General features: G+C 39.2%; 2 protein-coding genes across 5 annotated transcripts in view; both read right to left on the reverse strand.

The window, feature by feature from the left end:
• The window catches only part of LOC120571314 (major histocompatibility complex class I-related gene protein-like), a 52,006-nt gene that overhangs the window by 31,238 nt on the left and 8,962 nt on the right, over positions 1–11,806 (reverse strand). Inside the window, exons 1-4 of one of the 3 annotated variants that reach the window (XM_039820197.1) lie at positions 2,661–2,678; positions 2,490–2,566; positions 2,006–2,275; positions 754–1,032 (exon numbers count right to left, since the gene is read on the reverse strand). In XM_039820197.1, the coding sequence (XP_039676131.1) occupies positions 754–1,032; positions 2,006–2,275; positions 2,490–2,538 (598 nt within the window). In that variant the 5' untranslated portion in view covers positions 2,539–2,566; positions 2,661–2,678. Of the gene's footprint in view, positions 1–753; positions 1,033–2,005; positions 2,276–2,489; positions 2,749–11,806 lie in introns of those variants that run through there. The other 2 variants (XM_039820198.1, XM_039820199.1) reach the window with 2 other exon arrangements.
• LOC120571321 (major histocompatibility complex class I-related gene protein-like) lies at positions 6,164–11,413 on the reverse strand. 2 transcript variants are annotated; one of them, XM_039820203.1, is made up of 7 exons: positions 11,297–11,413; positions 10,029–10,295; positions 9,352–9,630; positions 8,651–8,953; positions 7,219–7,329; positions 7,012–7,029; positions 6,164–6,666 (listed from the first exon to the last, which is right to left on the reverse strand). In XM_039820203.1, exons 1-7 carry the CDS (start codon positions 11,343–11,345, stop codon positions 6,662–6,664), a joined length of 1,032 nt encoding a protein of 343 aa, XP_039676137.1. In that variant the 5' UTR covers positions 11,346–11,413; the 3' UTR covers positions 6,164–6,661. The 2 variants fall into 2 exon arrangements, with proteins under 2 accessions (XP_039676137.1, XP_039676139.1); XM_039820205.1 differs by lacking the exon at positions 7,012–7,029.

The following is an 11,806-nucleotide window of genomic DNA, read 5'->3' on the forward strand; positions in this document are numbered from 1 at the left end:
CGTTAAAGGAAAGAAAACAACGGAAAAAGAAAAATGAATAAAAATACAATAGGGAATTGTTAACAGTAGTAAAATAAATAAGTAAATAAAAATCAAACAACAAGACTAAGAGTTTAAAGCCATGCTAGCAGTTCTGAGGTTGTTCTGATGTACAGCGACGCTTTGAGCTAATTTTAGCAGCATGTTGATGTTTGGCAGGTTATAATCTCAGTTCTGCATGTTAGCATTCTAATATTTCCTCATTAGTGCTAAACCTAAAGTACAGCTGAGGCTGAGAGAATGTCATTAGTTTTGCAGGTATTTGGTCATAAATCAAATGGCTGGATAAACAGAAGGATTTGACCTGATGATGGCGTTAGCTGAAAAGTCAGAGGTTCAAAGTTTTTACAATTGATTCTCTGGGGACCATGAATATATGTACAGTATTTTACAGCCATCCAGTCAGTCTGTAACAAGCTGAAGGACAAACGGACCAACTGACAGACCACCTGTCAATGCAGTTAAACTTACTCACCGTATGCTAACTGTGCACTGGCTATCATTGGCTATTGATAGAAAGTAATGTCAGAGCACTCTAACTTGTCAGTCTCTACTGATTGAGGAGGGCTAGATCAAATCTTACCACCACAGAAAACAGCCAAAAAGAAGGTGATGTCAGACTGATTGGAGTGATAATAAAATGGCAGTTCAGTCTGAGCAGACTGTATGAACATTGTTGTGTTCATCAAACTACATCAGGAAATGTGATTCTACCTTTTCTCAACAGAGAGCTGTTGCCGTAGTCCAAATACATCTTCAGCCATTCAGGATAAATCTCAGTGAAGAGAATCTCATTGTGTTTTATTCTAGATTTGTCCGCATCCCAACTTTGTTTGGTGATGACAGCCTGTGGTTTTGGAGCGATCCATGTCGCTGTCTTCAGGTCCAATGCTAGGAAGTCTTCTCCATCATAACCATACTGATTAAAACCATTGACCTCTCCAGTCTCATTGTCCCACTCACAGCCACTCATCCTCTGGAGAATGTGGACACCTGAGAGACAGACACTGGAATTATTAATAATGCATAATAATACATTTTATTTATAGAGTGCTTTTGATGGTACTTAGACACTTTACATTAATTAAAATGATCATATGAAGCAAAAAATCAAAAATAAAACATAACATTACTCCCACAATAGGGAGTTCTGCTGATTTGATGGTGTGGTGTTTGAAGGAGAGGTTGCTATGGGTGATGGAACCCCATTTCTATTTCACAGCTTAAATAGTAACTACTCTGTACATTCCCAGATGACTGCTGATGGCAATGAAACAAGTGTGCATTCTGTGCACATCCAACTGTTATATATCTACAAAGTGACACCAGTGTGGGTCACTCCATAGTTTAGGGTTTCAGATGTGGAACATGAAATGAACCATCCCTGCTTGGTGTCCAGCTGAGGACCTGATCTCTCTCCTCCTTGTGTTCTGTTATCAACTGGTGCTGTCTAACATCTGCAGCCTTGGATGCAGTCCCAGGTTCATTGACCAACAACTTATAGTTATTGCATTATTTTATACTTCTTGGATTAGCATCTCGGAAAGGCAGCTGCATTTCATTAGTCTGATTTTGTGCAATGAAAGTTTACTTTGTTAACAGAATATTTATTCTGTACATGATGAAGTACATGATATAGACAGGCTTCCAATTTTCCAACATGCAATATCAAAATCTTAGTTATTTCACTTTTTAAGCGTTATGCAGCAACACAAAGCTTCAGATGGTAAACTAAACATTTGGATTCCTGAAATATAACCTGTCCAGACAGATGATAAGGCCGTCAATCACATTATCTGACAGGTCAATGAAGGACAGGTCTTGTATTTCCTCTTCCTGTTTATGTTATTGTGAAGATATTTTGACTATTGATGTTTAGAATTTCATTATCTCAGGGTGGGAATGAGTTTAGGTCACTTTACAGTTTAGCAGTAAAAGTTAAATGTAACATGTATAAATACTGTACCTCCACTTTGGTTGAAGCGCTGCTTTAAGTCATCCATTGTGGCTTTGAAGAAATTTGGCTCAATCTCCAAACATGTTTGAGTATAAAACTCCAAATGCTGAGGATTGTTTTCTAAAAATGTTTTCATCCAGTCCTGTTTGGGTTCTACTATCTTTTTCTTGGTGTCGCAGTTACCCACCAGAACTTCATCCACCACTCCAGCAGCAACGTACTCTGGGAAGTTTGGGACTCCAGAAGATGCAGTGAGGAAAAACTTGAGTGAGTGTTTCACTGCAGGACAAACAAGGTTCATAGATTCAGTAAATAGACACATATCATTATTTTATTATAAATATGATGGCCGTATGATTCAGTTAATCTAAAACATGATAGTCTCGAGTTGAAGTTAAAGTGAAACTAAACTCCAGCTGTGTTCCAGAGCTACACAGAAACTAAACGCAGAGCTGAGTTCAAAGTAAAGTAAAGATTTAAAATGTGATCTTACCTGGAGATGAGACGTGACAGAAGAGAAGCAACAACAGGAACTTTTTCATCTTGTTTTGATAAAGACGTGTCTGAGGCCTGGACTTCGGTAAAGTTAGAAAGAAAACAGATTCGAACTTCCGGGATCAAATAGCGAAATGATATTAAATCACAAACGACGCATCTTTCCTACCGCACTGAGGGAAACAACGAGCTCCAAACTCACTTTCATCAAAACGAGCCGTCCTCCAACCTGGAGAAATAACACTGGTCTCTCCGAGCAGCCTGACCATCAGAAACTGGGACCGCAGAGGGCGCTGCTGCATGCACCACTTACATTTGTAATAACCTACCTAAAACCTAACACTAGACCTACATTTAAAATATTCATATTCTACTGTAAAGAACTAAATATTTAAGGGACCAGCATATTGGGTAAGTTGTCATAATATGTGACCCCACTGTAACTGCTTAAGGAGTTAAACTTAAAAATATTGTTTTGAGGTAATTATGTCTGGCCACTCCCCCCTGACTTGCGTAAAAGAGGCGCTTGTCCCATTATCACTAGCTCGAGAAATCAGGGTGAACTGAGGATAAAACCAGAAGGAGCGCTGTCATCACCCTTCATCTGAGCCAATGGGAATTTAGACTGAGCATCGTCACTTGTTACTCGGTGAAACTTTTGTTTTTTTTGTTTAGTTTATTACGATCCACATACAGTGCCTTGCGAAAGTATTCGGCCCCCTTGAACTTTTCGACCTTTTGCCACATTTCAGGCCTCAAACATGAAGATATTAAACTGTAATTTTTTGTGAAGAATCAACAACAAGTGGGACACAATCATGAAGTGGAACGAAATTTATTGAATATTTCAAACCTTTTAAACAAATAAAAACTGAAATATTGGGTTACAAAATTATTCAGCCCCCTTAAGTTAATACTTTGTAGCGCCACCTTTTGCTGCGATTACAGCTGTAAGTCGCTTGAGGGTATGTCTCTATCAGTTTTGCGAGAGACTGACATTTTTGCCCATTCCTCCTTGCAAAACAGCTCGAGCTCAGTGAGGTTGGATGGAGAGCGTTTGTGAACAGCAGTTTTCAGTTCTTTCCACAGATTCTAGATGGATTCAGGTCTGGACTTTGACTTGGCCATTCTAACACCTGGATATGTTTATTTGTGAACCATTCCATTGTAGATTTTTGCTTTATGTTTTGGATCATTGTCTTGTTGGAAGACAAATCTCCGTCCCAGTCTCAGGTCTTTGCAGACTCCATCAGGTTTTCTTCCAGAATGGTCCTGTATTTGGCTCCATCCATCTTCCCATCAATTTTAACCATCTTCCCTGTCCCTGCTGAAGAAAAGCAGGCCCAAACCATGATGCTGCCACCACCATGTTTGACAGTGGGGATGGTGTGTTCAGGGTGATGAGCTGTGTTGCTTTTTAGCCAAACATAACGTTTTTGCATTGTTGCCAAAAGTTCGATTTTGGTTTCATCTGACCACAGCACCTTCTTCCACATGTTTGGTGTGTCTCCCAGGTGGCTTTTGGCAAACTTTAAACGACACTTTTATGGATCTTTAAGAAATGGCTTTCTTCTTGCCACTCTTCCATAAAGGCCAGATTTGTGCAGTATACAACTGATTGTTGTCCTATGGACAGAGTCTCCCACCTCAGCTGTAGATCTCTGCAGTTCATCCAGAGTGATCATGGGCCTCTTGGCTGCATCTCTGATCAGTCTTCTCATTGTATGAGCTAAAAGTTTAGAGGGACGGCGGGTCTTGTAGATTTGTAGTGGTCTGATACTCCTTCCATTTCAATATTATCGCTTGCACAGTGCTCCTTGGGATGTTTAAAGCTTGGGAAATCTTTTTGTATCCAAATCGCTTTAAACTTCTCCACAACAGTATCTCGGACCTGCCTGGTGTGTTCCTTGTTCTTCATGATGCTCTCTGGGCTTTACGGACCTCTGAGACTATCACAGAGCAGGTGCATTTATATGGAGACTTGATTACACACAGCTGGATTCTATTTATCATCATTAGTCATTTAGGTCAACATTGGATCATTCAGAGATCCTCACTGAACTTCTGGAGAGTTTGCTGCACTGAAAGTAAAGGGGCTGAATAATTTTGCAGCCCACTTTTTCAGTTTTTATTTGTTAAAAAGTTTGAAATAGCCAATGAATTTCGTTCCACTTCATAATTGGGACCCACTTGTTGTTGATTCTTCACAAAAAATTACAGTTTTGTATCTTTATGTTTGAGGCCTGAAATGTGGCAAAAGGTCGAAACGTTCAAGGGGGCCGAATACTTTCGCAAGGCACTGTATATACACAACGTAGCTTACATAACATAAGTAGTAAAAAAAAAAGAAAAAAAAAAGAAAATGTGTCACCTTAATTCATACATGGTCGTCTTAAGAGGAAACACCCCAGGCAAAACCATCATTTTTCAATTTTGAGTTTTTGGGCTATTTTGCTTCCATAGAATGTCTTCTTTCAGACTATTGGGGGGAAAAAAAAAAACAAACATACAAAATACACATTAAGGTGTTTATTTTACTACACTTTGTCTATTTGCACCTGAAAATTTCTCCTAAATTCACCAAAAGTAGCATTAGATAATGACTCATTTGCATATTTAAAGATAACATTTCAGAAAACTTGTAATACAAAAATATATGTCTCAATGTAAGTAATTAAGTGGGGAAGTTTCATGTTGCCATCTGTTAGTTCATTATTTTGTCATATTCACCTGGGGTAGTCTCCCCTTACCTTGTTTATAATCTAATATACTTATATAATATTAATATTAAAAATAATTTCAGCCTGTGTTAGAGGATGGGGAGACATGCGGGGCTTTATTCTGGTTTCTCAGCTGTGTTCACATATGAAAGGAGTATTCTACCTTCTGCTGCTCAGATCTTCTAGAATAATATGTAGGCTAATGTAATATAATGTAATGTAATATAAATGTAAGAATTATTAGCAGCATGAATATGTATATCCGTAACAGCTGTAGGCCGATACTGCCACCTAGTGGAAATAGTGGGAATTCAGGACTGTAATGTAATATAATGTAATGTAATGTGCAGACATGAATTAAATCTTGCGGGAGGTCAGGGGTCACTGTCAGCTCCAGATCAGATACTCTGCAGTTTGTGGGGGTGCAGTAGTGTCTTCTTCTTCTTGTGTTCTGTGTGGCTGATTTGAAAACAGTCCTGATCAAAAATATCGACAACAAACAACTACTCCAAGAGTGCTTTCGTTGATGTTGTAGAGAGCTGAGAGCTTCTTAAAGCCAAAGATGAGATCAGGTGATCTGTGTGTGACAGGCTGAATGCTCCTGAACTGATCTGGAGCTGTGGACGCTGAAAACTGCTCCAACAAGACAAATGGAACACCTCTGTTGATGTTTGAACACCTGATGCTGGTTTTCATTTTGCTCTTGCTTTGGCGCTGTTTCTACTCTCTTTCCATCCTCACTTACTGTTGCTGAAGCACTTTACAAAAAGTAATAGAGTTTATGCTTACTGTACTAACACATCTTATATCCAGGCAAAATGTTATGGTTTGTGACTTTAAAGCTTGAACTCTTTCTGCTTGCTGCTGATCAATACCTGAGTTTATCATGATAAACTCTGATTATATGTATTCAACATTCAATTAATAACAAAATACATTTACCAAAGAGGAATTCAGGAAAAATACTTTAATGGTATGAAACAACTATATGAACTTTAAACCTCATACAATACATACATCCATCCCCTCACTCACACAATATGGCTCAGATTTCATTGCAACATCTTTTCACATTCAAACCTCTGAAGGATTGTGGGTCAGTATAACCAGAAAAGCATGCTGGCTTGTCTACTGCAACATCTGACCAGATGCAGTAGCACATCCTGGTATTTTTTGGCAAACTGCATTTGACATTCTATGCATTGGGATGTACTAAATCTTTTTCCTGACATACTAAATAGTACGGTATTATTGGAACGCTGGGACTTGTGCGTCTAGTGGTTCTTCCAACTTCATGTCTTACAGTCTTAAAAGGCAGCCACCGTCCCGGCTCTGTCAGTCCTGCATCAGTCAGTAATCTCTAGACGGGTTTTTCTTAGAGACAATCCTGTCTAGGAAAATGTGGACTCCTCACTCAGTGGAGTTCAGCATCCTCTTCTGATCTTCACTGTCACCCTGTCAAGACAAGTAGTAAATAAATTGTAAAAGTCATATTTTTCTCATATTGATGTCCACATTTTGGATAACATTAGTTTTTATGGTCAGTCCCTCCAGAAAAACGCAATTATGCGATCGCATAATTCAATGCATAATCAGCCAAAGTTTGCATACTTACAAATATAACGCATATTCCATCGCATTTTTTAAGAAAATGTGCCTCATAATCAAGGATTTTTGACCGCAACAATCACAAAAAAACTGGAAAACTGGAAGGACTGGATGGTGAACAGGATATTAGTTGCTTGTCCACAAGGGGGCAAAAGAAAATCGATTTGAAGTATTTTAAGGTAGAATTCTTACTGTTAGCAGGCCGGAAGCCTGAAATACAGATGAGAGAAAACAATGTTAGACTTTTTACATTACATTTACATTTCAGAATTTATAAAAGGAGAAAACTAATAAATTCACTATTGCCTATGAAAGGATTGATTTCCCAAAAGTACCACAAATAATATGCAGGACGAGTCTATCAGCGGTATTCCTATTAAAGTCATTAGTGTTCCTCACCATTATTGTTCCTTCTCCAGATGAAGAGTCCAGAGATGCAGAGTACCAGCAGCAGCAGCAGTCCTACAGCAACTCCAACAGCAGCACCAGCAGGGAACTCTGGGGGACCAACTGGAACCAACACACAACATTCACACTTTGGGTTCATTCACATTGTTGCAACTTATCAAGCCGTGCTGAAGAGTTTGCTTCTACACTTCAGAGTTTAGGATGTAAAAGCAAAAATGTAAAATGTACTTTTTGAATTAGCCACACTAATTCAAAACTGCCATTTGCTCTTCGCTCTTTTTCACTGTTCTCTGGTGCATGGGATAACTTAACTCGTGGCGCCATCTACATGTGAAAAGTTACTTTGCAGGAACTCTCGGAGTAAATGTCAGCACCGGTCCTCTAAATGTGCATACAGTTGCACAATGTGTTTAAGACTTATGGCTGGTTATGTAATAAAGTATAACTTCACAGAATCTAAATCTCATAGCCAGCCATACTGGCGACAAATAGTTTGAGTGCAACCAAGACCTTTATTGCATCCGGTTGTATCTCCCTCTAATTAATTTCTGTCATGTCAACACTGTCTCCAATACAGGCACAACTTGTGCCTGCTGTACATAGTTTTATATGTTTATGTGGGGATTTATTTAGCTGTTCTTTAACATAATTGCACGTGTTAAGAATTTATTATGTTTTATGTTCAAGCCTGTGTTCTGTGATTTCATTGGCTGTGAAACAAGTTTCCTCTTGGGGACAATAAGGTTGAAAATAAAATGTTGCCATTATACACACCAGTTTCTCATAAATTCTTTCTTGGATTACGGCCTCTGTTATCCACCAACATTTATAGAAATCTGTTGCAAACAAACAAATGGAGCTGAGCGCAAATTCTTTCAGGACGACTTCCTAAACATAATCACTCCTCACTCCCCTGAATGGATCAGCTGTAGAGGTGTTCACTTTAGTCGTAACCAATCAGAAGCGGCCAAGGAATATCAAGCCAATCACTGCACGACATCCCTGTTTTAAACCGGTCTCTCTCTCTGCTGCTCAGTTGTCATTTCAGGATACGGGAGCACCACCCTCCTCCTCCCATGCACCTCCGGTCTTCTCCCCTCACGGCTCCTGGGTCCTCTTCCAACAGGCCTCTCAAGGCGGCCTTCAGCGTTGGTCTTCGGGCTCCTCACGCCACCATCAGTGTCTAGACTCCATCGGGGGGTTCATACTTCGGCCCTACCCCTTTTAAAGATGTTCTCAGAAACTGTAAATGATGGTGGAGTCTAATCTCCAAATACTGTACTGTACATTTCACGCAGATGTACAATAAATCATCACATATCTGAAATGAAGTCTCCTGATTGAAATATGAAAGACAACAAAGATAACCACCTTGGCAAAGGTAACAAAAACCAAGCTCCATCACGTCTGATTCCAGTCTCACCTCTGTTGGTCCTGATCTCTGCTTTGTCCAGTTTGGTGATGATGTCGTCCTCCACACCAGCGAGCTGAAACACACAGTCGTACCTCCTCCAGTCTTCAGCTGGGACTGATGAAAGGTCCAGATCAACACTCATCTGGAAGGATCCATCGTGGTTGGGGAGGATCTCTCCGAGGTCCACGTCCTCATGAAGCTCCTCTCCATCTTTCCTCCAGAACATCATGGCTCTGTCAGGGTAGAAACCTGTAGCGTGGCAGCTGACTGGAGAGGAGGGAGACTTCTGGAGGAGAGACACTGAGGGAACCTCTGCAGAGAGGCAGACAGAAAAAGATAAGAATACGTATGTGTAATGTACTGACACTAGAATGGTTTTCTTGTATTCTATCCTATTTATTATTTCTTGTATATTCTGTATGTGTGCTGTGTGTCTTATAATTTGCTGCTGTAGCACTATTTTGCCTGATGATGGTCTAGTACCGAAACGTTGCCAACTATTAAACTTAGTATATTTTCTGCAAGTTAGACAGTGTGCAAGAGTTTTCTTTGCAGCTGCTGTAGCACTGGAATTTCCAAATTTGGGATTAATTAAGTATATCTAATCTAATCTATTTTTTCCTTTTCATTTGAATGTTACAGTGCATTAGAAACAGAAAAGCCACATGAACACCGAGCCCATACAATAGTACATTTGTCTACGTGATTACCTGTTCTCTGCAGGAAGCTTCTCCCATAGTGCACATACTTCTTCAGCCAGTCAGGACATTTGTGGATGTAGTAGTTTTTATTATATTCTAATCTAGCTTTCTCAGCATCCCATCTAAGTTTGGTCATAAAAGCCTGTTGTTTTGGAGCGATCCATGTCAGCGTCTGCAGGTCCAATGCAATAAAGTCTTCTCCATCATAACCGTACTGATTAAAACCAACAACTTCTCCGGTCTCGTCATCCCACTCACAGCCGTTCATCCTCTGTAAAATGTGGGCACCTGGGGGAGAGAGAGAGAGAGAGAGAGAGAGATAGATAGAGAGGTGGTACATGATATTGGTAAGCCATTTGACAACATTGTAGTAAATATTTCCGGTGCATCAAAAAGCTTGCTCTGTTAAGAATCCAGCACAAATTGGTGCATAAAAAGACACAAAAATGAAGTATTTGAACCTCATAATTAAATACAAAATGAGAAAAAAAAACTGCAAAACGACCCCCCACACACACACACACACACACACACACACACACACACACACACACACACACACACACACACACACACACACACACACACACACACACACACACACACACACACACACACACACACACACACACCCACACACCTTCCACTAGGCTGGCTACGGGCCAATGAACATAAACATACTGTACCTCCAGTTTGGTTTAAGCGTTGCTTCAAGCTGTCGATGTTGGCTCTGAAGACCTGCTGATTACCTAAACATTTCAGAGCATACCACTCCAGGTGTTGTGGGTCATCCTTTATTAACTTTCTCATCCAGTCCTGTTTGGGTTCTGCAGACTTGATGTTGCTGTCACAGTAACCAACCTGGACTTCATCAACCAGCGCTGCACCCACAAACTCTGGAAAGTTTGGGACTCCAGAAGATGCAGTAAGGAAATATTTCAGGGAGTGTTTCACTGCAGGACAAAGAATGTTTGGTTCATAGAAAATAGTCCCTATCCCATATTTAGGTTGTAAGTTTGCACACTGAGCAACGAGTGATGTTGGCCAGTGTAGGCTACAATATTTTTTTGAATGTAGCCCTATTTGAACTCATGCTCTTTTGCAATTGTGTATTGATGTAATTCTTATTAAGGAAACCTATAGCTAATGTGTTGGAATCACTGTAATATATCATTTTGACTGAATTACGTCAGACCAACTATAAACAATGATATTGGGGGACATTTGCCCTCCTTCATCTCAAGCCTATACATTGAATTACTTTATGGACTCGAATTATGCATTGTATATTGTGTAAAACCAATCATATAGCAATATTGAATTTAAAAAATATATCTTTTTTTATTTTGAACATGAGAATTTGAAAATTGAATTCATTGTCAACTTTTTGGTTTTATCTGGCAAATTTTAATGCCCCAATTTCACTGCTTTTTTATGTGAATTCAAGGAATATAAAACAATCAAACTTATAGAAACAAAAGATTAACACAACTGTCATGTTGTCTGGTGAACCTTCTGAAGAATAATGTATATTCATTTTGTCTCATTGTTATTTTATATTGTTTAATCACCCCTTAAAACTATTTTTAGTTATTTAAAATCATATTGTAGTTTTTCTGGAGCATTATTTTGAGTAGTGTCTGAAATATTTGAATATTTGAAGCCTACTTTTTCAATAAAGTTATGGGGGGAAAAAAGTCATTTCAAGCCCTTCAATGATGCGATTGCGCAGCAGAAAATAATAATAATACTATTTTCTAAAACAATAGGTTCATCGCTCTTTCAGTGTTCGGGTCCTTATAATAATTAGAACATATGCATTCAGTGTCAGATAGATAGACACGTAATGGTGTTATTGCAAAGTCGTGACAAAGAGAAAGTGCAGCTGCAGATTCCCAATGTCGCGCTACAAAGTGACTTTAAACAAGTTACAGCAGTCCCAATGGGATCTTACCTGCAGATGTAACGTGACAGAAGAGCAGCAACACAAATAACTTCTTCATCTTGTTTTGCTTAGTAAAAGCCGCCTGGAGCTACAGTCAGCTGATTTTGCCTTTCATACTGAACCTGCGGGGGCGTGTCCATCCGAACCATAAAGAAGACATGTGACATCTTGGAAATGACGCATGGAAACATTATACTAGCTTTCTACTACTTTCTGCTTTGTGGCCATTCATTTTTCAACTCATAAATAATAATAATAATAATAATACATTTTATTTATATAGCGCTTTACATGGTACTTAAAGACACTACAGTAAAAAAACAGCACACATAGCACATAAACCAACACATAAAACAAGCATATTAAAAGCAATTAAAAACAATAAAACCAGTAACTATCAGGTGAGGAATATAAGACTATTGTATGTGGAAAGCTAATCTGAAGAGGTGTGTTTTGATTAGTGTTTTGGATGTGTCCAGGTCAGTACAGTTACGGATGTGTAACGGTAGTTCCAGAGGG

The sequence above is a fragment of the Perca fluviatilis genome, chromosome 13 (assembly GCF_010015445.1).
Source record: "Perca fluviatilis chromosome 13, GENO_Pfluv_1.0, whole genome shotgun sequence".
In the NCBI taxonomy this organism is placed as follows: Eukaryota; Metazoa; Chordata; class Actinopteri; order Perciformes; family Percidae; genus Perca; species Perca fluviatilis.